The sequence below is a fragment of the Micromys minutus genome (genome assembly GCF_963924665.1).
Source record: "Micromys minutus genome assembly, chromosome: 12".
Lineage (NCBI taxonomy): Eukaryota > Metazoa > Chordata > Mammalia > Rodentia > Muridae > Micromys > Micromys minutus.
Genome location: NC_137981.1, coordinates 19,700,958 through 19,726,067, shown reverse-complemented (window position 1 = coordinate 19,726,067; position 25,110 = coordinate 19,700,958). Strand labels below are relative to the sequence as shown.

The 25,110-nt window shown below is 42.1% G+C and overlaps 1 protein-coding gene and 1 pseudogene across 2 annotated transcripts; both read left to right on the top strand.

Moving 5' to 3' along the window:
* The first annotated feature begins 2,000 nt into the window (after nucleotides 1-2,000).
* Nucleotides 2,001-14,252, top strand: LOC308428291 (pleckstrin homology domain-containing family F member 2-like; annotated as a pseudogene). Its single transcript has 2 exons — nucleotides 2,001-2,018; nucleotides 13,674-14,252. The product of its transcript is annotated as a pleckstrin homology domain-containing family F member 2-like (transcript).
* Nucleotides 14,253-18,367: 4,115 nt separating this feature from the next.
* LOC308428290 (mannose-binding protein A-like) lies at nucleotides 18,368-21,714 on the top strand (the record flags this gene model as incomplete). The annotated part of the gene is made up of 4 exons (XM_080926724.1): nucleotides 18,368-18,521; nucleotides 18,894-19,010; nucleotides 20,390-20,464; nucleotides 21,341-21,714. The coding sequence occupies 4 exons, from the start codon at nucleotides 18,368-18,370 to the stop codon at nucleotides 21,712-21,714; spliced, it is 720 nt and encodes a 239-aa protein (XP_080782850.1).
* Between the last annotated feature and the right edge of the window lie 3,396 nt (nucleotides 21,715-25,110).

The following is a 25,110-nucleotide window of genomic DNA, read 5'->3' as shown; positions in this document are numbered from 1 at the left end:
CATATTTTCTTAGTTTTATAGATCAACAGTGTACAGCTTTAAAAGTTGACAATGCCTCATTTCCGATTCGGTCTATTTTTTATGACATCACTTGTTATTGTAACTACATTGTTTTTGAAAACATTTTTAGTGAGCTATTGCTGGTTTAATGGAAAGAATAATCTTTCAAAATTGATCTTATACTCGACCATCTTTTTGGATTTTTCCCCCTTAATACTTAATCTCCCACTTCACATCTACTTCCCAACTTCATGTCCTCTTCTTAAGCCACTAAATTCATTTAGTACATGTGCTACCTATGTGTGCATGAATGTGGGGCCATCCATTGGAGGATATAACACACACACACACACACACACACACACACACACACACGAGGGAGGATGCATGCACAAGTGTATATGTTCTCCTAATGTGTCATAGGAGAATTTCTAATATTTCACCAGTGAAAAGTCATTGTCACATCTTTCCTGAATGGATGCCAGAAGTGGTCTAAATTCATATAACACAGTGATAATTGTATATCAATATTCACAAAGCTAAGTTATGAACTCAACATATGAATAGACAAAGAAAGCATGACATATGTCTAAAATGGAGTTTGTTTTCTAACATAAAGAACAACAGAATTATCTTCAGGAAAACTGCAGGACTGTAATCAATATATTAGGTGAACTAATATTAAGCCAGACTCAAACTATATTTAAATATATCTTTGTACATTTGTGTACATACCTGAATACACACACACACACACACACACACACACACACATCAGATAGGGAACTTGTTGGAAGAGAGGAAGCAGTGAGATATGGGAAAGAGACCAAGAGATGAACACATAGCAATGTACAAATTATGCATTATGAAATGTCATAGTAAAACCTATTTTGTATTTTTTACATGTTTTAGGTTTCTAAGAGATACCTTGGACCAAGGTAGTGAAACTCCCTCTTCTTCTTAGTCTTCTAAGATTGATTTTCAGTTAGTTTTGCAGGGCTGGGGAGCAAATGTAGCTGCCTTGTACTAGGCAGCCACTAGCTATAACCCTAGTTCACTAAGGTACATTTGTTTGTTTAAGTCAGGAATGTGTATGTTAAACTTTATCAAGTTTCTCTGGCATTTTCTATGGGCTACTAGCACAGAGAAAGTGAAGAGTAGGTGGAGACAGTTCCCAGTGCTGGGTGTTGGCATCCAGTGCCCAGCTGAGACTAAGAGATACTGAGTCTAAAAAAGGACTCCAAGATTGCCACCACTGGGCCTGGAGGGAAGGGGCTGATCGTTAAGAGTGTTACCAACCCCCACTTCCTTCTAATCTTTATGAATAAGGGTGCTTACATTTCCTAAGAGTCCCTGGTCAAGGTACCACCTAAAGGAGGAAGAGTCATTCCCAGTTCTAGGAGGGATTCAGTGCCGAACCCACAGCGGGTCTGTTTTTTGCTGAGTCATGAGGAAAAAAGAAATGGGGGGCCTCAAAGCTACACAAAGAACTATAGGCAACTGAGGCGAGCTGGAAGTGGGAGGCACAACCTTGCTCAGAGACAAGCACATTAATTGGTTGACCAGTGCCGAAAGTCAGTCCTGAAAACATACATGCAAGTGACATTGTATAGATTGAGTAGGTTATATTCAGGAATATAATAATAATTAGTGCAAAAGGAGACCATGAAGTTGAAGGAACGATAGATATATGGGAATGTTTGGAGGGAAGAATGGGAAGGGAGAAATATTGTTATTACATTATAATCTCAAAAATATAAAGTGGATAAATAAATAAAAACCAGCTAACAACAGACATCAAAAATTAAGGGAAGAACGGAGGAAACTGTGAGCTGCACAATGCTGGGACAGTGTAGCCCACCTCACTGCTCAGAGAAACCTCCTTACGGGCTCTGTGAATGCCACGTCACAGGAGCATCCTGTCATTTATTCACTGCACGTGAACAGTTGCCCCCTAAACACAAGGCCCAGCAACAAGACACTGCGGACATACACCCGCCATGGATGCCAATGCTTGGGTGGGAGGCTTTCTCAGTCTTTTTCCAAAGCAAATGGTTCCCAAGAGGAACTGTCAAAGGCCACAGAACAATCAGACACAACCAGTCAGTGTATTCTGGAAAGCAATGATATCCTCACTGGCTAGTAATTCCCTATAAGAGCAGACATGTCTCACCCTTTGACCAATGTTCTCTTCATCTTTCATGTAGCCTAAAGCAACGTCCATGTCTACAACTTCATGCAACCATCATGCAAGCCCAGAACGAATGAGAAAATTCTATTTGACTCTTGTGTTACACCCATACATATAAATGGGACCATATTTAACTAGGATTACCCTTCTTAAAATTTAATCTTGTGCCCAGACCCTGGAAATAGACTTAGGGATCTCTTTGTTCCTATTCCTAGTATGACTCCATTGAGTAGATCTCCCTTTTCTGGTTTTTACTATTAATTTGGTTCTTTTACTTGGCTTATTGAGTATGGTAAGTGAACCTGTCTTCTTAGGGCTGCCAGGGACATCATCTCCAGACTAATACTATTGCCAATAACAATCACATGCAAAGAAGCAAGAGAATAGGCCACGCCTTCCCCTTTGCTTTAAGAAGCTTCAGCTTCAAACCCTGTCACCATTTTTTGGTTGCAGTGATGATTTGAATGTAAAATAAGAGGTCTTAATTACAAAACTAGGGGAAAACTCATCTGGGGTATGTTTTAAATCAAACCCAAGTCTGGCATTACAGGGGTCTTTGGGGAGAGTATATGTAGAATTGAAATCTTGTACTAGTATTGAGAACAGAGTAAGCTTCAGGTGTTAAGCTTGTACACATCTGAATCAAGACTTTGAGCAAAACTTTACATATATTAACTTAATATATTATATGGTTTTTTAAAGAGCTGGTCCATCTTTAAACTTTTGCATAGTACCATAATGCTGTGTTAGGCTGGAACCCCTGCTCATCCTGTGTTCAAGCTGTGAAACCCCATCTGCCCTCTTTTCCTCAATGCTGCCCACACAGAGAAAACTTCCCTACCCTCTTGAAGAAAACTCCAGACTAACATGTCATCTCTCCTTGTCTCCCCATTTCTGGCAACCCACCCAAAAGTGCCCACACAGGGGCTCATCTTTTGACCATGTGTAGACAGAATCCCATGCTCCTGGCTTGCACATCACCACTCCTCACCTAAGCTCCATAAACCCCACTTGCTTCAGCCCAGATGTGTGACTTCACTGACCTGCACCTGTGAGACTGGTGAACCCACCCAAGAGCTGCCCCTAATAATCCTGCTTTTATCTACTTTTAATCCGGTCGAACCTGGCCTATGTCTGTGCCACTAAAAGAGGGAAAATGCCTATCAGACGTTTACTCTGTGCCAGGGACTCTAAACTAGATGCTATTATTCTTTTCAATTATAAATTAGAATATTAACTGGGTGATGGTGGCTCAATACCTTTAATCCCAGCACTTGAGAGACAGAGGCAGGTGGATATCTAAGTTCAAAGCCAACCTGGTCTACAGAGAAACCTCCAGGACAGCCAGGGCTACAGAGAAACTGTGTCTTGAAAAAACCAAAAAGGAGAGAAAAACCAAACCAAACAAAATATTGACCAGTTCTTACACAGCCAATCTGTAGACTAGTGAAAGCAGGAGGTCAAATTCCATAGGCCATACTATAAGAGTGCTGGAAGGCTCTAGTAGTGATTTTTCAAATTATGTCATTTTGTATTTATGTTTCTACATGCATACATAACATACAACATATACATGCATAATACATACATACATACATGCATACATACATACAGTGATGGTTCGAATGAAAATAGTCCCATTGTCTCAGAGGGCCTAGCTATATTTAGAGGTGTGACCTTTTTGGAGGAAGTGTGTCACACACGAGGGGTGGTCTTTGAGGTTTCAGTTGCTCAATTCAGACTCAGTGTCTTACTCTCCTCCTGAATTTTGCTGATCCAGATGTTGAACTCTCAGCTCATTTTCCAGCACTATGTCTGCTTGTGTGCCCCCATGCTTCCCACCATGATGATAATGGACTAAACCTCTGAACTGGAAGACAGCTTTAATGAAATGTGTCCTCTAAGTATTCCTGTGCTCGTGGTGTTTCTTTACAGAAATAGAAACCCTAACTAAGATACATACACATATACACACATATTCTTTAAGATTTCTCTTCCTCCTTGAAGAGAGGAAGCTTCTTGGTTGGTATCCGGAAGAGAGGATGTGAGGAGGAAGGATAGCTAATAAGAATGATGTTTGAAACAATTCATATGGAAACTCAGTGCTTTAAATGCTCATTTCATATATATATATATATATATATATATATATATATATATATATATATATATTCACATATATATTCATATATATATATATATATATATATATATATATATATATATATATATTCACATACGAGAGTTTAGCCAGACTTATTTTACACAGCAGGTAATGCTCATCTCAGGAAACAGAAGCTATAGGCTTCCAGATAAAAGCCCAATGACAGATGTGGGACACTTTGATTCAAGTTGTTGGTCACAGGTATCCCAGAGTCTCCCAAATCAGCATAGGCTACTGCCATTGCATATGCCTGCTCCCTAGAACATGAGAGTAAGACCTTGTTTGATGATAACATTACACACAGTGATGAGAGGACATGGATACATCAATTTGGTATTGACCAGAAAGCATTGTCAATGATAGCTAGCTTTCAGAGTACTGGGTAGGGTGATGGGGAACGGGAGGAAACCATTAACAATCTTAACCAGATGTAAACTCTGTGAACCACAATAATGATAGGAGTAGAAATACATGCCCACGAGTACAAGAACAGCATGAATGTTATGGGGACAACCAACCACTTTCTGATTGGACTAAGATTCCACCTCACGCCAGTCAAAATGGCTAAATTCAAAAACTCAGGTGTCAGCAGATGCTGGCGAGGATGTGGAGAAAGAGGAACACTTCTCCACTGTTGGTGGGGTTGTAAACTGATACAACCACTCTGGAAATCAGTCTGGTGGTTCCTCAGAAAATTGGACATAGTACCACCTGAGGACCCAGCTGTAGCACTCCTGGGTATACACCCAAAAGAAGCTCCAACATCTAACAAGGTCACATGCTCCACCATGTTCATAGCGACCTTATTTATAATAGCCAGAAGCTGGAGAGAACCCAGATACATAAAGTATAGTACATATACACAATGGTACTACTCAGCTATTAAAAACAATGACTTCATGAAATTCCTAGACAAATGGATGGAACTTGAAGCTATCATCCTGAGTGAGGTAACCCAGTCACAAAAGAACACTCATGGTATGTACTCACTTATAAGCGGATACTAACTCAAAAACTTGAATACCCAAGAAACAACTCACACAACTTATGAATCTCAAAGAGAATGAATGCCAGAAGGGAGAACAAAACACTCATGGGAGAAAATAAAGGGACAAATAGAGGAACAGGAATTGGAGAAAATTATCCAGAGACTGTCTTACCTGGGGATCCACCTCATATGCAGTCACTAAACCCAAGCACTATTGCTGATTCGAAGTAGTGCTTACTGACAGGAACATGATATGGATGCCTCCTCAGAGGCTCTGCCAGAACAATACTGATACAGAGAAGGATGCTTGTAGCTAACAATCAGACTGAATACGAGTACCCCAATGAAGGAGCTAGAGAAAAAAACTGAATGAGCTGATAGGGTTTGCAACCCCATGGGAAGAACAAATTTACCAACCAACCAAACCCACCACAGCTCCCAGGGACTAAAACACCAACAAATGAGTTTGCACAGAGAGACCCACGGCTCCAGGTTCATATGCAGCAGAGGATAACATTCTCTGGCATCAATGGGAAAAGAGGCCTTTGGTCCTGCAAAGGTTCATTTCCCAGTGTAGAGGAATGCCAATATGCTGAGGTGGGAGAGAATGGGTAGGAGGGGGAGCACCCTCATGTAGGCAATGGGAGGGAGAGGGGGATAGAACTGGGGGAAGGGAATAACATCTGAAATGTAAATGCAGAGAATATTCAAAAGAAACAGAAAAAGAAACCCAAGACTAGGTGTTGTGGTAAATATATAATGGGGGTTTCTATCCCAACATAGATCATTCAGTTCCCAAACAAATGACACAAACCTTTATATTTAGAAAAGGCCTTAAAGCAGCACTAGAGCTGGACAGATATCAACTCCCTACGCTATTTTGTCAATTACCCCAAGACATCACTTACCATGTTGTGCTTGGGCTGCTCTTACTCCAATTGGCCAGCCCTCATGGCCATGATTCCACATACCTGATGGTATCTTCTTTCTTCCTCTTCTCCTCTCCTATCGCTCCTTGTGGTCTTTGTCTCAGACTCAACTCAGGAACCAAAGCTCTGCCTACTTCTCTTCTGCCTAGCTACAGGCAAGGCAACTTTATAGACCAATCAAGGATAAATTGTGAGGCAAGGTTACAAAGCATCACTTGGTGTATGTGAAAATCTCTTCATCTCTCAGGGCAACCAGATCTTGGGGGCCAGTGTTTAGCATTGCAATAGATAGCTCAATAATATTACATACTAAATAAACCTCAACAGTTGCGGAGCTTATAAGTTCCAAAGGCAAACTCTACTATTATTATGCTAAGTGGACTTAGTATCAGACTTTCTTTTCACAGATAGATTAGTGCAGCTCTTGGACCTCATCAGTGAAATTTCTTTGTATGTTGGATCGTGATTAGCACAGAAAGTCACAATTGGTCAAGGTGCTAAGAATAAGTGTCCGTGGTCATAAACATGAGATCTATATGTGACATTCTCTCCTCGGTGCTCAGAAACTAGCAAAGGGGCTGTAAAGGCTGCAAGAACCAGAAATCTGGGAGGACTGGTGTAAAAGAGTGTCTTCTGGACATGACAGGATTGCTGTGCTCAGCTCACAGCAGCCATGGTTGCCTGCATTAGACCTGTGGAAGATCAAGCCAGTCAACAATCTAGCATGCGCTGAGAAGAGATCATGAGACCTCATTTCTAACTGGGGAACTATTAATAATTTGTGTTTCTGGGGAAGAATAATTAGTTTTCTTTAAGAGCATGGCTTTTTGTAGAAGATTTCACTCCAGTGGATAGCCCCATACCCAGAAATAGACGGTCGGCACAAATTAGGAGGAGGAAGAGGAGGAGGAGGAAGAGGAGGAGGAGAAAGAGGAGGAGGAGGAGGAGGAGGAAGAGGAGGAGGAGGAGGAGGAGGATTAGAAGATGGGGAATTGAAGGGATAAGGAGTTAGAGGTGGACCTGGAAAGAGTTAGGAGGAAAGGAAAAGGATGATCAGGAAGAGGGGCAAATATAGTAAAAATCCATTTTACAAAATCTTAAAGAGTTAGTGAAAATATAAAGATAAGTAAAAGTTCTCTTTATTTGTTATGAACTTTTGAATTTTGATTAAGAACATTTAGCCAATCATTTGAGTACAGTTTCCTTTTGATTCTAGTCATTTATGGGAAAAAAAAATGATCTCTGAAGACTTAAGAAAATTCATCTTAAAACTTAACTTCTTTATAGCAACTTTTTATTTAGTCTAGATAGTGAAATGAAAAGTATCTATTTCAATAGTTTATGATCAATAATGTATCAGTCATTCTAACATTAGACCAACTTAAACAAAAATTTTTGAGTCAGTGTTTCATGACTGTCCTGAAATTTACTCTGTAGACCAGGCTAGTCTAGATCTTAAAGGTTCACCTGTCTCTGTCTTCAGATTACTGGGATTAAAGGTGTGGACCACAACTGCCCACAAATTTAAATAATTTAAAATTGCTATCTAATATCAATTTTATCTAATTTTCAGATTGTTATAAGGTGTGTTGAACATAACATAGATTTATATTGTTAACAGTACCTATATCAGCATAACATGTTCCCTTCCTGATTTGTCTATGTATTACACTGTTTCTATAGTCATTGGTATTACACATATCTGATACATCAGATATTGACAAAAGCTATCTCAGATGCTTACAACACAGCGCTCTTTTTTCCCCTGCACTGTGTGCTGAGCTTTGAAGATATTAGTTGAATTTGCCTGGACTTAAGTGCTATGTTCAGAACATCTAGGTGAGTTCATATCTATTCTGTTCATGCAATGATCCTGCTAGCATGTTCTTCCTATGTCTGGGAAAGAAACATAATAGGTCACATTTAATCTGTGAGCACCCTCGAGGCTGCTGCTTCCTCCCAACTTGCTTAGTCATAAAGCCAAGACAAATATCAAAAGAGCTGAATGTTTACTCTCCAGACTCAAGTGGACCCTTCTACAAAGTACATTAGCAAAGATCATGGGCATGTAATTCTATAATAAGAAATAAACAAACGTATGGAAACAAGAATTCAAACCACCAGGGTCATGTCTGCCTAATGTTTATTTACTTATACAACCAATTTATATATTATTACAGTTTCTGGTTTTTTTTCTTTATTTTACTTAGTTCATTAATGTAATCACCCCCTTTCTCTCTTTTGTTTGTTTTTGGCATAGGTCTTAGTATGCAGCAGAGGAAGGCCTGAAACTCACTGCACATCCCAGGATGGTCTCCTATTATACTTCCAAGGATGATGAAGATCAGAATGTGCCATTATATTAAGGCAGATCAAAATCTTTTTACTCTTTCTTCGCTCACAATTACTCCTCCCCCCCCCCTCCAGCTACCTTTTTCTGAGTCCATAGTACATTTAGGGTGGAGTTATGTAAACTTTTAAGTTTTAAATACCCATTTTTTAGGAGCAATCTACTCATGGTCTGTATGAAATAAATGGCATTTTTCTTCGGAGCCTATGGGCCCACTTGTTTGTACCAATAGTGAGAAACACAACTCTGAAAAGCATCTTCTTAACCACAGGGGCTCCTCTAGGTACCTGGCAGGCTTCCGCTAGCAGGAATGAAGAGAGGACATGATGTCTTGAATAAACATGGAGTGATGGCCCTTGAGAAGCCAAAATAGCAACCACAGAGTCACAGGAAATAGCCTGGGCCCACTCTGTTCTGAGGAAAACCTCTCAAGTTCTTTGGTTAGACAGAGTTTCAGTGAATGGATGTGGACTTGGAGGAAAACAGTCATCAAAGGTCACATCAGAAACTTCGGCCACTTGATCAGCCTCTGACTGGACACTCCTAGAAACCCAAACTTAAGGAGCCCTAACCTGGTCTGGAAGCTGCCAAACTTCCTTCTTCCAACTCTCACTGTATCTTTCTTATGTGCCCAGGCCTGGGTTACTCTCTGGGGTAAAGTGAACTGTATCTAGTTTCTGCCCAAGGAAAAGTATCAACACTGGTGAATGGGTTCAGCTCTATCTCCCCAAGGGGAGCCACAAGGGCTGCTCCAAGAACATAGTGCTGATCGTTCATTTGTTCTGTAGAGCTTTCTTCAGCAGCAGCAGGTTGGAAGCTCAGTCAGGTTGGCAGTTACCAATAAACTGGCTGGGTTCTCTTATCACACCTGAGTGGGCACCGGTAGCAGGCAAAGTAAAGCTCCTTCAGTGCTGATCATCCTCGGTTGTAACATCCAAGAAATAGTGTGTAGACCGGCAGACCAGAGCTTTAAGACTCCGAACCCCGAAGGCAGGAGGTTATTACTATAGCCAAGAGACATATGGCTTTGGGTACAAAGATTGGAGGCTTATGACTGGCTTTAAACACCAGAGCCCCCAGCACTTAACAGCTATTGTTAATTCTTGGCTTCTAACAGCATTTTGTGGCGACCGTAGGTTCCAGCAAGCAGCAGCAGGTTGGACTTTCTTGTGTTACGGTGCTCATACAGGCCATATAGTTGCATACAGGCCTACTGTGTCAGAACCCTTAACTCTGGACAGTTCTCAAATCTAGAGTGTGTGAGACCCTTGGCTATGAAGGCTTAGTAGTTCACTGAAACCCTCCTAAAGACCAGGGCAAACAGTTGCTTGTCTTTAGCTCTTCTCAGACCTAGTTATCTCCATTGTTTCTGTGTATGCCTGATTGAGAATGTTTGGTATAACATCTGTGAATCACACCAGTCCCATGGGGGCCCCACACACTCTGCGACGCTGCAGCCATGGAGCAGACAGAATCCAAGCCAATCCAAGTTGGTGGCGAGGAGAAGGAGGAGGGGGAGGAGGGGGGGAAGAGAAGAAAGAGGAGGAGGGGAGAAGAGGAGGGGGGAAGAGGAGGAGGAAGAGGAAGAGGAGGAAGTGGAGGAGGAGGAGGAAGAGGAGAGGTGAGAAGAGGAGGAGGGGAAAGAGGAGAAGAAGGAAGAGGAGGAGAAAAAGGAGGAGGAAGAGGAGGAGGAAGAGGAGGAGGAGTCATATTCTCGGCGCTGCAACCTGTGCCCGGCCAGATTATTAGCAAAAGATGGTTTTATGTGGAGGTCTTTGATCCACTTGCACTTGAACTTTGTACAAGGAGATAAGAAAGGATCAATTTGCATTCTTCTGCATGCTGACTGCCAGTTGAACCAAGATCACTTGTTGAAGAGGCTGTCCTTTTTCTATTGAATGTTTTTAGTTCCTTTGTCAAAGATCAAGTGACTATAGGTGTGTGGGGTCATTTCTGGGTCTTCAATTCTGTTCCATTGATCTACCTGCCTGTCTCTGTACCAAGACCATGCAGTTTTTATCACAATTGCTTTGTAACATAGCTTAGGATCAGGGATGGTGATTTCTCTAGAAGTTCTTTTATTGCTGAGAATAGATTTCACTATTCTATGTTTTTTGTTATTTCAGATAAATTTGCAAATTGCTCTGTCCAACTCTATGAAGAATTGAGAGGGAATTTTGATGGGGATTGCATTGAATCTGTAGGCTGCTTTCGGCAAGATGGCCATTTTTTACAGTGTTGATCTTTCCAATTCGTGAGCATGGGAGATCTTTCTATCTTCTGAGATCTTCTTCTACTTCATTCTTCAGAGTCCCGAAGTTCTTGGCATACAGATCCTTCACTTACTTGACTAGGGTCACCTCAAGGTATTTTACAGTCTTCATGACTATTGTAAAGAGTGTCCAGTCTCTAATTTCTTTCTCAGCATGTTTATCCTTTGAGTAGAGGAAGGCGGTTGATTTGTTTGAGTTAATTTTATATCCAGCCACTTTGCTGAAGTTGTTTATCAGCTGTAGAAGTTCTCTGGTGGAATTTTTGGGGTCACTTAAGTATACTATCATATCACCTGCAAATAGTGCTATTTTTACTTCTTCCTTGCCAATTTCTATCCCTTTGACTTCTTTTTGTTGTCTAATAGCTCTGGTCAGGACTTCCAGTACTATACTGACTAGGTAGGGGGAGAGTGGGCAGCCTTATCTAGTCCCTGATTTTAATGGGATTGCTTCAAGTTTCTCTCCATTTAGTTTGATGTTGGCTACCAATTTGCTGTGTATTGTTTCAACAATATTTAGGATGGTCCTTTGATTCCTAATCTTTCCAAGACTTTTATCATGAAGGGGTATTGAATTTTGTCAAATGCTTTCTCAACATCTAGTGAGATGATCATTTGTTTTCTTTGGGTTTGTTTATATGGTGGATTACATTGATGGATTTCTGGATATTGAACCATCCTTGAATCCCTGGGATAAAGCCTACTTGATTATGGTGGATGATTGTTTTGACATGTTCTTGGATTTGGTTTGCATGAATTTTATTGAATATTTTTGCATCGATGTTCAGGAGGGAAATTGGTTTGAAGTTCTCTTTCTTTGTAGTGTCTTTGTATGGTTTAGCTATGAGCTTAATTGTGGCTTCGAAAAGCAAGTAGAGTAGTGTTCCTTCTGTTTCTATTCTGTGAAATAGTTTGGAGAGTATTGGTATTAGGTTTTCTATGAAAGTCTGATATAAATCTGCACTGAATCCATCTGGTCCTGGACTTTTTTTTTTTTTTTTTTTTTTTTTTTTTTTTTTTTTTTTTTTGCTTGCTTGCTTTTGATGACTACTGCTATTTCTTTAGGTGTTATGGGACTGTTTAGATGGCTTATCTGATCCTGGTTTAACTTTGGTATCTGGTATCTGTCTAGAAATTTGCCCATTTCCTCCAAATTTTCCAGTTTTGTTGAGTATAGGTTTTTGTAGTAGGATCTGATGATTTCTTGAATTTTCTCAGTTTCTGTTGCTATGTCTCCCTTTCATTTTTTTATATTGGATACTCTCTCTGTGCCCTCCAATTAGTCTGACTAAAGGTTTATCAATCTTGCTGATTTATTCAAAGCACCAGCTCTTGGTTTTGCTGATTCTTTGTCCTGTTCTATTTGTCTCTATTTGGTTGATATCTGCTTTCAGTTTGATTATTTCTTGCCATCTACTCCTCTTGGGTATATCTACTTCTTGTTCTAGAGCTTTCAGCTGTGCTGTCAAGCTGCTAGTGTATGCTCTCTCCAGTTTCTTTTTGGAGGCACCCAGAACTATGAGTTTTCCTCTTAGTACTGATTTCATCGCATCCAGGTTTGGGTATGTTGTGCTTTTATTTTTGTTAAATTCTAAAAAATCCTATATCTTTTCTTCATTTCTTTCTTGACCATGTTGTCATGAGTAGAGCATTCTTCAGCTTCCATGTGTATGTGGGGTTTTTGTTGTTATTAAAGACTAGCTTTAGTGCCATAGTGATCTGATAGGATGCATGGGAATATTTCAATCTTCTTATATCTGTTGAGGCCTGTTTTGTGACCAACTATATGGTCAGTTTTAGAGAAGGTCCTGTGAGGTGCTAAGAAGAAGGTATATTCTTTTATTTTAGGGTGAAATGTTCTGTAGATGTCTGTTCATTCCAATTGGTTCATAATGTCTGCTAGTTTCGCTGTGTCTCTGTTCAGTTTCTGCTTCAATATCTGTCCATTAATGAGAGTGAGATGTTAACGTCTCCCACTATTATTGTGCATTGTGCAATATATGCTTTGAACTTTAATAGGATTTCTTTTAATAATGTGGGTGCCCGTGTATTCAGAGCATAGATGTTCAAGATTGACAGTTCATCTTGATACATTTTTTTCCTGTGATGAGTAAAAAGTGTCTTTCCTTATCTTTTTTGATAATTTTTGTTGAAAATCTATTTTATTCTATACTAAAATAGCTATTTCATCTTGTGCCCTGTGACCATTTGCTTGGATGGGTTTTTCCCAGCCTTTTACTCTGAGGTAGTGTCTGTCTTTGTCTCTGAGATGAGTTTCCTGTATGCATAAAAATGCTGGATCCTGTTTATGTATCCAGTCTGATAGTCTACGTCTATTATTGGGGAATTGAGTCCATTGATGTTAAAAGATATTTTTTTGCTTTTTCTTGGTTGTAGTTTCCTTCCTTGTGTTGGATTTTTTCCATCTATTATCCTTTGTAGGGCTGGATTTGTGGACAGATATTGTGTAAATTTTCTTTTTCCTTAGAATATCTTAGTTTCTCCATCTATGGTAATTGAGAGTTTTGCTGGAAATAGTATCCTGGGCTGGCATTTGTGTTCTCTTAGGGTCTGTATAACATCTGTCCAGAATCTTCAAGCTTTCATAGTCTCTGTTGAGAAGTCTGGTGTAATTCTGATTGGTCTGCCTTTATATGTTACTTGTCCTATTTCCCTTACTGCTTTTAGGATTCTTTCTTTGTTTTGAAGATTTAGTGTTTTCACTACTATGTGCTTTGAGGAGTTTCTTTTCTGGTCCAATCTATTTGGAGCTCTGTAGGTCACCCGGCACTCTCTCGGGGGTTATCCAGAAGAAAAAAAATACAACAAACAAAGAAAAAATATTATTCCCTTGGAAAAAGTCACCACTGAACCCATCAAAGATGAAGGAGAATTGCAGAATTGATAGCTTCTTAAGACACCGATTTAGTTGTTTGCTGCTTATGCTGCCACTGGCACAGAGAAGTCAGAGTGGATGAAACACATAAGTAAGTGTGTCAGCGATTTACCCTCCCAAAGTGAGAAGATGCCTAGCAGTGAGCACGCTGCCGTCTGGGTTCCTCATTCTGAGGTCTCTGTGTGTATGCACAGTCAGAAAGCAAAATTCACACCAGTGAACGGGCAGAACCATTGCTGCAAATGTGGCTTTGTCGTTTGTGGTCACTGCTCTGAAAAGAGAGTTCTTCCTTCCAGCCAGTCTTCTAAGCCTGTGCAGATTTGTGACTTCTGCTAGGACTTGCTTTCAACGGGGGACATGGCCACGTGTCAGCCGACTAGATCAGACTCTTACAGGCAGTCATTGAAGTCTCCCTTAAAGGACACATCTGATGATGAGGACCATGATGATAGCAGTGACTAGGGACATGCTGTGAAATACTTAATTGGGTCTGACTACCTGAGAATCAGCCTTGGGGGGAGTGTAAAATTCCCGGCTCTCAGTTTTGTTCTAGCCGTGACTGCCTGAGAAGGTCTTAACCTCCGTGCCTATAGGGTCTTGGCTTTCCACTCTCCTTATTTCTAGAGTATTTTCTTGGAAGTTGGAAAAGATATTTAATTAACAAATCTAATATTACATTTTCCCCCTGATGTGGAAACACTAAAAGCACAGAACGACGGGAACAAGAGCACGTTGTGACCAATATCCTTGGCTTTTCTCCAAGCATTCTATGTGACGATTAAGACACCAGTGACAGAACATGGTTTGGAAAGTCTCTATTACTTCTGTTTTCTCAATACCAAGTGGTGACTTACTGTGGCAGCATTGTCACTGGAATAAACACAAGCCCTGCCTTCTTACTTCTTAGATTGATTTCACTGGTGCTCTTATAGGTGGAGAGTGAGTGTTAGACAAATGGAGGTAGGAATATTTATTTGACAGCTACAAGGAACTAAATTTAGGGGTATATTCACTCTTATAGGAATACATATTTTTAATAAAATAGTTGTGGTTATATTTTTACCTCTTTAGGCACCAAATTATAGTGGTCACATATATGTCTAAAATTAGCCAGTTGCCACTCCTAGGAAGATGATTTGAAATTCATCACTAGTATAGTTGTGACATATTCATTAGCTTCTACTTTTCTAAATTTTTTGTACACATAACTTTATTTGCTTTACATCATTTGTCAAAGGAAGTGTCTATTTTTTCCACACAGGATTTCCCTGTGTAGTTTTGCTTGTTCTGAAACTCAATCTGTTGACCAGGTTGGCCTTGAATTCTCAGGAATCCACCTCCCTTTGCCTTCCCAGGCACCATTACCACCTGGCAAAAATCAAAAGTTTTAAGAAAATTCTCACAGTAGAACATGGAGTCTTATAGATCTGGAAGATATCAGAGTCTGACTAGATTCCCTGTCTGCAACCATCGTCAATTTTTTTTTTTTTTTTTTGTGACACTACCTTGATTTACAACATGCTGTTCTATTTTATAGAGTTCATGAAGCCCAAAACAATTTTTATTTTTGAAAAACTATCACATACTTAGTCTGTTTCTAAAATTATTTTGCAATGTATGAAAAAAGAGTAGCAGTTGCTATTTCTAAATTGTGACCATTGGTTGAGATCGCTTTGAGAACTGGTGGTTGTTCTCTTTATGTTTGGAAGCAGCCATTAGGCTGTCAGCCCCTCACTGCACAGCACTAACCATGCGGTGCACACTCTGGTCACTGTGACTAGGTTTTCGGACGTGGGAAACCAGCATGGTGGAAGTTCTTTCTTTCTTGTTTCAGAGTACTTTTCAAACCCTGCCCCTCTTTTCAAAATTTCAAACCTGCACAGTTCTGCCGATGCCCTGGGGTTTGATTCAGAAACTTGGGAACGGAAGAGCCGTTGGTAGTTTGCTGTGTGTTTACAGTACCAATTTTACCTTTCTGCTCAGTTTTGAAAGTGTATGAACTATGTCGGCCTCCCTGTAAGAAATGTGACAGAAAGCACAATAGCACATGGCTTATGGGCTTTGTTCCTGCTTCTTGTTTTGTTTGCTTTTACTGTCAGATGTATTTTTGTTTGTTTCAAAGCAACATGTACATGTGGTCGGTAAGCATGTTTGAAAGGACCGTAAAGATCAGAGAAATGCTAGTGGAACCTTGGAAATTCAGGAACGGGGGGGGGGGGGGGGAATGTCCTGAGATTACATTTCCATTACTGATCTCTATTGTTTTTACAATAAAAATATTTTATAGCTTAAAAAAAAGAAGTATCTTGATGGAGCCGTGCCAAGAGCCAGTGGCTTTGGAGGATTGGAGTGTCTAAGCTATATGGATAAAGATCTGGGAGGAGAACAACGTGGTAGGAAGACTGTAGACAAAGCAGAGCTCCTGAGCACTGAGCAGAGATCCCACCAGCGGCTCTGGACAGCTTCCCAGTTACAACAGCTCCAAGGATAGTTGCTTATTAAACTGGGGTTGAAGGTCAGTCCAGCTTGGTCCCAGGTCACCAGGCTAATGGGCCTGCCATTGAAGAGGAAGCTACCGGAAGCTGGACTGGAGACACAGTTTCCTTTCACTGGTCCTTTACCTAAAGAAACCCTAGTAAGTTGTGGTATGCATTTTGGGTTCTAGCTGCGGTTCTGTGTCCTCTGCTTCCTTCCTCTCAGGTTGTTTAGATGCTGCTGTACACCAGTTTGGAAGGCAAAAGTGGAGCCTGGGACAGGTGGAGTCTGCAGGATCCCGGTCAGACTGGGAGTGAATGCTGGGAGAAAGAGAGTTGCAGGGCAGGGGGGAGCACGGAGAAGGCCTTTCTGAGTTACTAATGTTACATCTCTTTTAGGTGAAGGCCTTCTCTGATGATCCTCAATAAAATAGCTCTCTGAGACGATCTTAGCTTGTTTGTATTCCTCTATGTAGGGTGGACCTGTATGCACACACTTTATTGGGGTAAACTGAGGGTTATATAGTTTTGGGAAAGGGGGTGAGAATATTCAGGGTGGGCAAAGATCAGTGGATGAAGGCTAGCATACTGAGATGCCTCCTTAGCTTGGGGAGGCATTCCAGGCATCTCAGGTGTGGGACCACTGACATTCTTCAGTGGGATCTAGGATCACCAGATAGAGAAGAGGAAGCCCTGCTGACAACGGGGATAATTTTGTACTGAGCTCAGGGCAGTTCAGTAATGTCGCACTTCAATCTTAGCAGCAAGGTTTCCTGACAGTAAATCATTTCAGGATGAAAGTGGGTCTAGAGTCTTGTCTCTCAGCTTAAACCTTATAGGGTCCAGGCAGAGGTCTAATGGGACAGACCAGGTAGGCCTGTATCTCTCATCTGTGCCCTTTCTAGGTTGGCTTGATCATATGCAAACTAAAGGACAATCATTTCCAAAGGGAAAAGTAGGAGTGGAAGATGGGGAGATGCCACCAACAAGTAACCATTCCTGGGAAACCGTCAATGGTCCTCAGCATGATCAGACAGAGGAGTTTTAAAAACATGTACAAAAGATGGAGGAAAGAGAGAGAAGGATAGAATCATGGGAGATGCCTCCCAACTGGTCACCTCTTGCAGGGTGCTGGAGAAAGAAAAAGCTATGGGACGTGGCAGGGCAGATTAAGAAAGAACAGTGCAACAGATGCTCGGCCAAGACTAAGGACACTGGAATTATGTCAAAGCAGAGGGACAGACCTCGGAGGCCAGTGGCTCAGAGTAGGACCTGGGCAGCCAGATTGTTCTGCTGGAAAAAAGCATGTTAAGGCACACCCAGGATGCATGAGCAGGCGAGGTAGGAACCTGAGCTCTTTCTGAGCAGAAATGACCTTTTGGTGAGATTTCAAGGCAAGAGAAGTCTCCCATGGAAAGGATTAATGGACCAAGAAGTCACAACTTTGATTGTGGTCTGCTTCCAGCAAATTCTTGTCACAAAATAGAGACTTTGAACATGACACTGACTAGATGTTGGGAAAATAACCACAACTCAGAGTAAGTGAGGCCTCAAAATGTAAGACAGGCATTTTTACTTGAAATATGACCACAGCTGGCTGAGAAATAGACCTTGTGAGTCCTTAGGTTCCTTCCACAATCTGGGTTGAGGACCCATAGGAAAGGGGAAAAGTAGGAGACTGAGACTTTTGTGAATTAGAAGGGGAGCCAAGAAACAGGGATTCAGGGTCCTTTCAGTGCTAGGCAGTCTGCATTCCTGCCGGACCATCACAAGCATGGCCGGTTTATAATTTTCAGGGTTCACAGGATATCGGGGCCACATAAGTTAATCCTTACACATTGTGTCCACAGGGATTCTGGGCTCCTTGTGAGAACAGGCTCCCTTCCTCTTGCCTCTTTTTTGGTTTTAGCCTTGGCCTGACTCCTGTCTTTGGCTCAGTAGCCTCAGTTATGACCAACCTTCAGTAGTAGTTCAGAGCTAAATGGTATGATATCCCTCCCATCTGCTCTTCCCAGCCAGGGTGCAGATTGCTACAGTTAAGAATATAAGCAAAGCGAGGTGGAGTTTGTCTCATTGACTTTCTCCATTATCGGGTTAAGGACCATGTTCCTGCGTCTATTCCTCCCGGTCCTTATGTGTGTGGCGAGTGTGTCCTCATCAGTGTCACAAACCTGTGAGGAGACCCTGAAGACTTGTTCTGTGATAGCCTGTGGCAGAGATGGGAGAGATGGACCCAAAGGAGAGAAGGGAGACCCAGGTATGGAGCCCTGTACTTTGGCTTCTACACTTTCACCTCCAGTAGGGACCTGCTGTGTGTTCAGAGATGGAACCCAGGGACCCAAGGAGGCTTGGCTTTCATTATATCATGTTCTTCCCCTCATAACAATCTGTCAGAAATATCACTGCCCCCCAATCAACAGTGCTTAACAGCTGTCTTGGGTTCTGTGAAGTGGGGTTGCCCCTCAGGACAGATATCCAGACTTGGGAGGCAGCAGGATCTCTCTACCCTGAGTCACCAATAACTGTCTCTCTGGATCTTTCTTGGTGTCAGTGTGGATCAAACTGTGAACTTCTAGAGAAAAAGAATGAGTAACAGCCACTGGGACATGCTGCCTTTATCTCCCAACAGGTCAAGGGCTCAGGGGCTTGCAGGGCCCTCCAGGGAAACTGGGGCCTCCGGGAAATGTAGGAGTCCCTGGAAGTCCAGGACCAAAAGGCCAAAAAGGGGATCGCGGAGACAACAGCGGTAAGAGAATACCTTACCATGATTAGATTGAGTGGGGATGTGTCCTAGGAAGAGGAAGCCATGTGGGTAGGTGCCTCTGGCCTTCGTGTCTCATCAGGACATGCTCGGTGCTGTTTTTTTGACACAGTGTCATCATGTCCCCAAGAAATACCCTCCAGGGCCATTCCCCCATCAGTTCTCCATAGGACACTGGATTAGCTTTTCTTCCAATGGATGTTCAGTGTGTGATCCGAGCTATGAGTGAGGAACTGTGTTCCTCCTCCAAGTCTTCTGAAAGTTGTCTATCAAACCACCAAATAATAGAGAATGCCATGGCAACTACTTCTGGGTGAAAATGGGCAAAAAAAGAATTTAAAGCATTAAAGAGTTTGCATGAAGGCCTAAGTTCAATCCCTACATAACACAAAACGAAACAAAGAACAAAAAACCCGATATTCATGTTGACACACATATGATATGTGATCCCAGCACTGGAGAGGCAAAGATAGACTCATACCTGAGGTTTGCTAACCATGGAGTCTAACCTATTCTGAAAGCTCTAGACCAACGAGAAAACTAGTTTCCACAAAATGATGGCTCCTTAGGAATGTCATCCTAGGTTGATCTCCAACCTCTACACACACACACACACACACACACACACACACACACACACACACACACACACACACCACAGAGAGGATTTATCAGAATTGAGAAATATAAAAGAATCATAAAGAAAAATCACATAATAATGAGTACTTTTGAAATAAATATAATATTATAATGGTTAAGCACTCCATTGAAAGGAAGAAAGGAGAGCTACTGGAATAGGTCATTAGGACAATTAACTTATACCTGGGAAAGCAGCAATATTGCTTTTCCCCATTTGCTTCTTTAGCTCTCATGTTGTTCTGGAATAGGTCTTACTCTTTAATGAGCCTTATCATTTGTGTATATAAGAATATTCATGTACATACATATTCACATATATGCAAGTGCACGTGTGATGGGTATATGTGTGCATGAATATCGAGTCCAGATGTCAAACTCAGGCATTGTTCTTCTGATAGAACCCATCTTTTTTCTTCTTTTCTTGGAGACAAGGTCTCTCATTGGCCTGGAAGCTATCAAGTAGGCTAGGCTAGGCTGCTTGGTTAGGAAGCCTTAGAGTACTACCTGTTTGTACCTCTCTGTGTCGGTCCAGCATGGGGAAGACATGCCTGGCTTTTATGTAGGTTCTAGGAATCAACCATGTCCTTGTGTTTGCATGGCAAACACTTTCTTTCTCCCCAGGCTTTGAGCATTTTAATATCCCCTAATACTTTCCATGCTAGTATTTGAGTTCCCGGGTTAAGGTCTTCTTTTTACTAAGCACCCTCTTCCTGATGCTCTTGCAGTCATTGAGGTGAAGCTGGCAAATATGGAGGCAGAGATAAGGAACCTCAAATCAAAACTGGAGCTAACCAACAAGTGTAAGTTTCCCCTGAGCCCCAAGATGTTCTCACTCTGACATTTCCCTGCAGATCTAGAGTTGGGGGGAGAGTGGGAAAGGGCTAACAATTCTGAACACCATCTTTACCCCAGATCTCTGCAGGCATGGCTCTTTCTTACAGTGTAATATAATTCAGTTTACTCACCAACTCTGGTTGAGACATCATACTTGTCTTGGGACTGGGGAGGTTGCTCAGTAGGTCAAAAGTACTTGCCACAAGTCTGATGACTTGAATTCAATCCCCAAACCTATAGTGGGAGAAGAGAATCAACTCCCAAATGCTGTCCTCTGACCTACACAGGAACAATGCGTCATGAATGTAGCCATATACAGAGAAAGACACACACACACACACACACACACACACACACACACACACACACACGGAGATATACTTCTTACAAATGAGGGAACGGAGACCAGGAAGCACAACTCACTCAATATCCATACACCTTGCAGACAGTAGCAAGAAAGGGCAGAGTGGAAGTCTATTTATCCAACATCTTTGCTGTTTGCTCCCCACTCAATGTTCTTAGCTGAATATTTAGACCCTTCTCTTATTCTGATGTCCAAATGGGTCAGGGAGGGCCACAAGTGCCTCACTGTATGTACCTGTTTTTTAACTGATGTTGATGTCAACAGTGGGCTATCCCAGGAGGCTCGGGCTGATTTCATCAAGTTGTGGATTTCTTTCACGGCTCTACTGCTGCTCTGGGTTATACCTTTTTTCCTAGGTCTGGCCTTGTGTGGTTGTACCTGAGACTACTATTTAGATTCTTGAACTCCCAGAGGATTTTTTCAACTAAGGTCCCGACTGGGCACCACACTGAATGGGCCTCATCTACTCTAATTTCAGTGCATGCCTTCTCAATGGGCAAAAAGTCTGGGAAGAAGTTATTTGTGACCAACCACGAAAAGATGCCCTTTTCCAAAGTGAAGGCTCTGTGTACAGAACTCCAAGGCACTGTGGCTATCCCCAGGAATGCTGAGGAGAACCAGGCCATCCAAGAAGTGGCCACAGACATTGCCTTCCTAGGCATCACAGACGAGGTGACTGAAGGTCAATTCATGTATGTGACAGGAGGGAAGCTCACCTACAGCAACTGGAAAAAGGACGAACCCAATAACCATGGCTCTGGGGAAGACTGTGTCATTATATTAGCTAATGGTTTGTGGAATGACATTTCCTGCCAAGCTTCCTTTGTGGCTGTCTGTGAGTTCCCAGCCTGAGGAAACTAGTGCCTCCATCTTCTCCTTGGCTCCTCTCTGAACCCTCAGTTGCTTCCAAAGAAAATTTAGTACTGGTTTCTCAAGCCTTGTGTTAAGTGATTCTTTTGAGGGGAGAGGATGTTTGGTTGTGGCATGAAGACATGAAGAGAAGCTGACTATGAGGCACCAGGATTTGCTTGAGTACAGAGCAAAGGTCACATCCATTTTAGTAGGAACATAGAAAAGAGTCAACTATGGAAAACTTATTACAAATACCCCCTCCTTTACCAAAAGACCGAAGGTAGGCCATACCTGTGCCAGAGTGGCAGCTGATCTCAGCCATAAAAGCATCCAATTCCTTTTCTTCATGAATTGTCACTAAGTGGTGTCAAACTTGCCTGTTTGAAGCCATCCAGAGTTTACAAGGTGTTCTTGCCTCTTGTGTGTTCCTTTGCAGGGATCTGTATCTGGTGGGGAGCGGAAGAGAGCTAACTTTTCTGGAATACTATACCCAAGGCCTAGGCTATCTAGTTCCTCTCTGTGACAGAGCTGTTGCTTTTAGTGTCCTCGTGCTGCCCCAGTCTACCTGACTGTAATGAAGAGCAGCGCTCAGTCATAAGAACCTCCTGCCAAGTAGCTGTATCTCCCCTTTACCCACTCTGCACCCCAAACGTGAAGTGCTGCCTTTTCTTCCTGCATTGATGTATGGGGTTGGTTTGTCGTTGTGTTCTAACAACACAGAAAGAGGCAGACGGCCATTCAGATCACTACAATGTCAGTCCCCACTGCCCAGCATCTCTTCCTCCCCCTGAAACATCTCTTCATTATGGATCAGTGAGCCCATTATCAGTTCATAGAGGGGGAAAGTCCTATAGTTAGCTTTTTTCCTAAGGGTTAAATGATGCCACCTCAGTGACCAGCACTGGATCTCCCCTCCCGCACAGTTCTGGTTTTCTCTTTGTTCAAGGTTTTGATTTATCTATTGTAACCATGGGATCTTTGTTTCCCACTTATGTGAGGGTAGGTTGAGCTGAGATGAAATAGGACAATGAGTGGAGCCAGAAGAAGGTGAATTCTGGCCCCAGCTGCTTGCTGTTTGTGAGACTGGAAAACATTTCATGAATGAACTAACAGCTATTCTCACTCACCGTGGAGCCCTTGTTCAGTTCTAGTTCTATTTTATGTCTCCTGGACGTCTAGGGAAAGCACTCTGTAGTCATTTGGTGCTTGATGGCTGATGGATGTTTGTTCAATGGATACGGCAAACATTTACAAATGGATGGGTATGCTGGCTACCGAGAAGTCAAAGTCCGGCTGTGTACTGCTTCCACACAACTTTCCCAGCAAGTGTGAGAACTAGGCTGGACCTCCAGAAGACACCAGGGCCAGCAGAGAGCAGGTGGTAGAGCCATGTGCCTTGCTTTTTAGCACACCTATTATAGCACACATCACATTACTAAATGCTTTTCAGACAACACACACTTGTGATACAGAGCCAAGCCATTCACTGGTTCATTTTGAATTTAGATGCTTAAAACACGGGTGCTGGGGATGTCTTAAGATACAGAGCATCTCTACAGAATACATTAGGACCACATGTGTAGATCATCCAGGAAATGGGGACTGGCTTAAATTATCATTTAATTTATAAATAATTGTTTAAACTATGTCTGTGAGTGAGTTTCCTTTGGTAGACATACAGACACAGCTACTCGAGTCACAGTTTGTCTCGTGTGACAAAGGGAAAACTGATATTCAAAGACTGAGAGACTCGTGATGACCTAGGTTCCAGCCTGAATTCTGAATCCTACAACTGTAGGGCCATCTCATCAGGACAGTCTTTCTCTGGACTCAGACATCTCTGCTGTTGATATGGCCGGCTGTGCTCCAGCCAGAGCTAGGGACATAGGGTTCTAGCCGAAGGCCTGTCACTCACACTAGGTAATATCCTTCCTGGGCCCAGGCAGCCTCCTTTCTCTGTGGCTGTCAGAGGTAAACCAGCTCGAAGGCCCAGACCATGGTCTTGACCCCTGGACATGATTTCACTGTAGAGACTCTGCCCTAAGGCTGTTTGCTCACTGTTATATAACAGATTTGGTAATTGTCAGGAATTTGGGGGTTTTTCCACACATGAATTAGCCAGGAAAGGATCAGTTGTCATCTGCGGCCCAGGGTAGAGATGCCAGGAAGTGGATTTTAAAAAGCCTTGTTACCATGGTAACCTTAAGTGGCTGATGGGTTGCTGAAAATAAAATAAGAGGTGCTTCTGACAAGAGACCAGCTGGGAAGCAGTGACCTGTGTAGAGAGAAGGTCCCCAAGTACGAACCAGTCTGTTCTTGACAGATACAACTGCCACACTGAAAACAAAATAGAACCCTGGTAGGCATTTGCAAAGTAAACACGAGCCTTAGACTAGGTTAGACACTAACAGCATGTGGTCCAGCCTGTCTTGTCCTGATCATCCAGAGCTTGTATACTCTATGTAGCTCTTCAGAGCAGTGGTTGGCAGAATTGACTAGAATCAGGACATCATCTAAAATCTCTGGTCCTGTTCATTTTTTTCCTCAAAGTCTCCTGCCTTTGTGAGGTTCTTGGGTGATCTATATTTGGCAAGGATTTTGGAAATCACAGTCCCAAGAAATGACAGTCACCCTGGTGACTTATGGACATCTTTTATGCATGGCAGAAGACAGGCTTGCTTCATTTTCTGGAAGCCTCACATTGTGTAAAGGGTCCTGCTTTGTGTATAGTATATGTCTATTAATTCTCTCTCCCAGCTACTCCTGCATATAACCCGTTGCTAGTCTGAACCCATATGTACACATCATAAGGTCTTACCACCTCCTGTGCCTTTAGAGACTATTAGTGCCGAGACTAAAAGGCCCCAACGAGTTGCCCGAGTATGGGAGGTGCTGGGCTCATGAGGTCTTGTGCACACGCGTCTTTCGAGTGTCTGTATGGCAATCCACAGACCCAAAGCCTGAAACCCCCTGCACCCTACTGCCACCAACTCATCCCAGCCCTTGTCCATCTGTGCCCAGGTCTCTCTCTGTCTCCTCCTTCTCTGGCAAATATTCCAGAGGCTCTAGGTGACGAGTATGCATGTTAGTCATGTTCAAACTGTCCACAAATGGCCCTAGATGTGTTGAGTGGGCTGTGGAATCAGCAACGACTGTGCTGACACTGGTGTAATCTTGGGCAAACTTGTCAATATCTTGCTGGCACTGGTATAATCTTGTGAATATTGCCTTCATCCAACTCATCTGACCAGTTGAGTCTAAGTTGATCCCAAACCCACCTTTAGGTTTGGTGTTTTTTTTTTTTTTTTAAGTCTTGTTTTTATTTTTCTCTTAGCAACTGTGGATATTTTGTATCTTTGGTATCAGTTTGAAAATTTATATAATTTATATATTTAT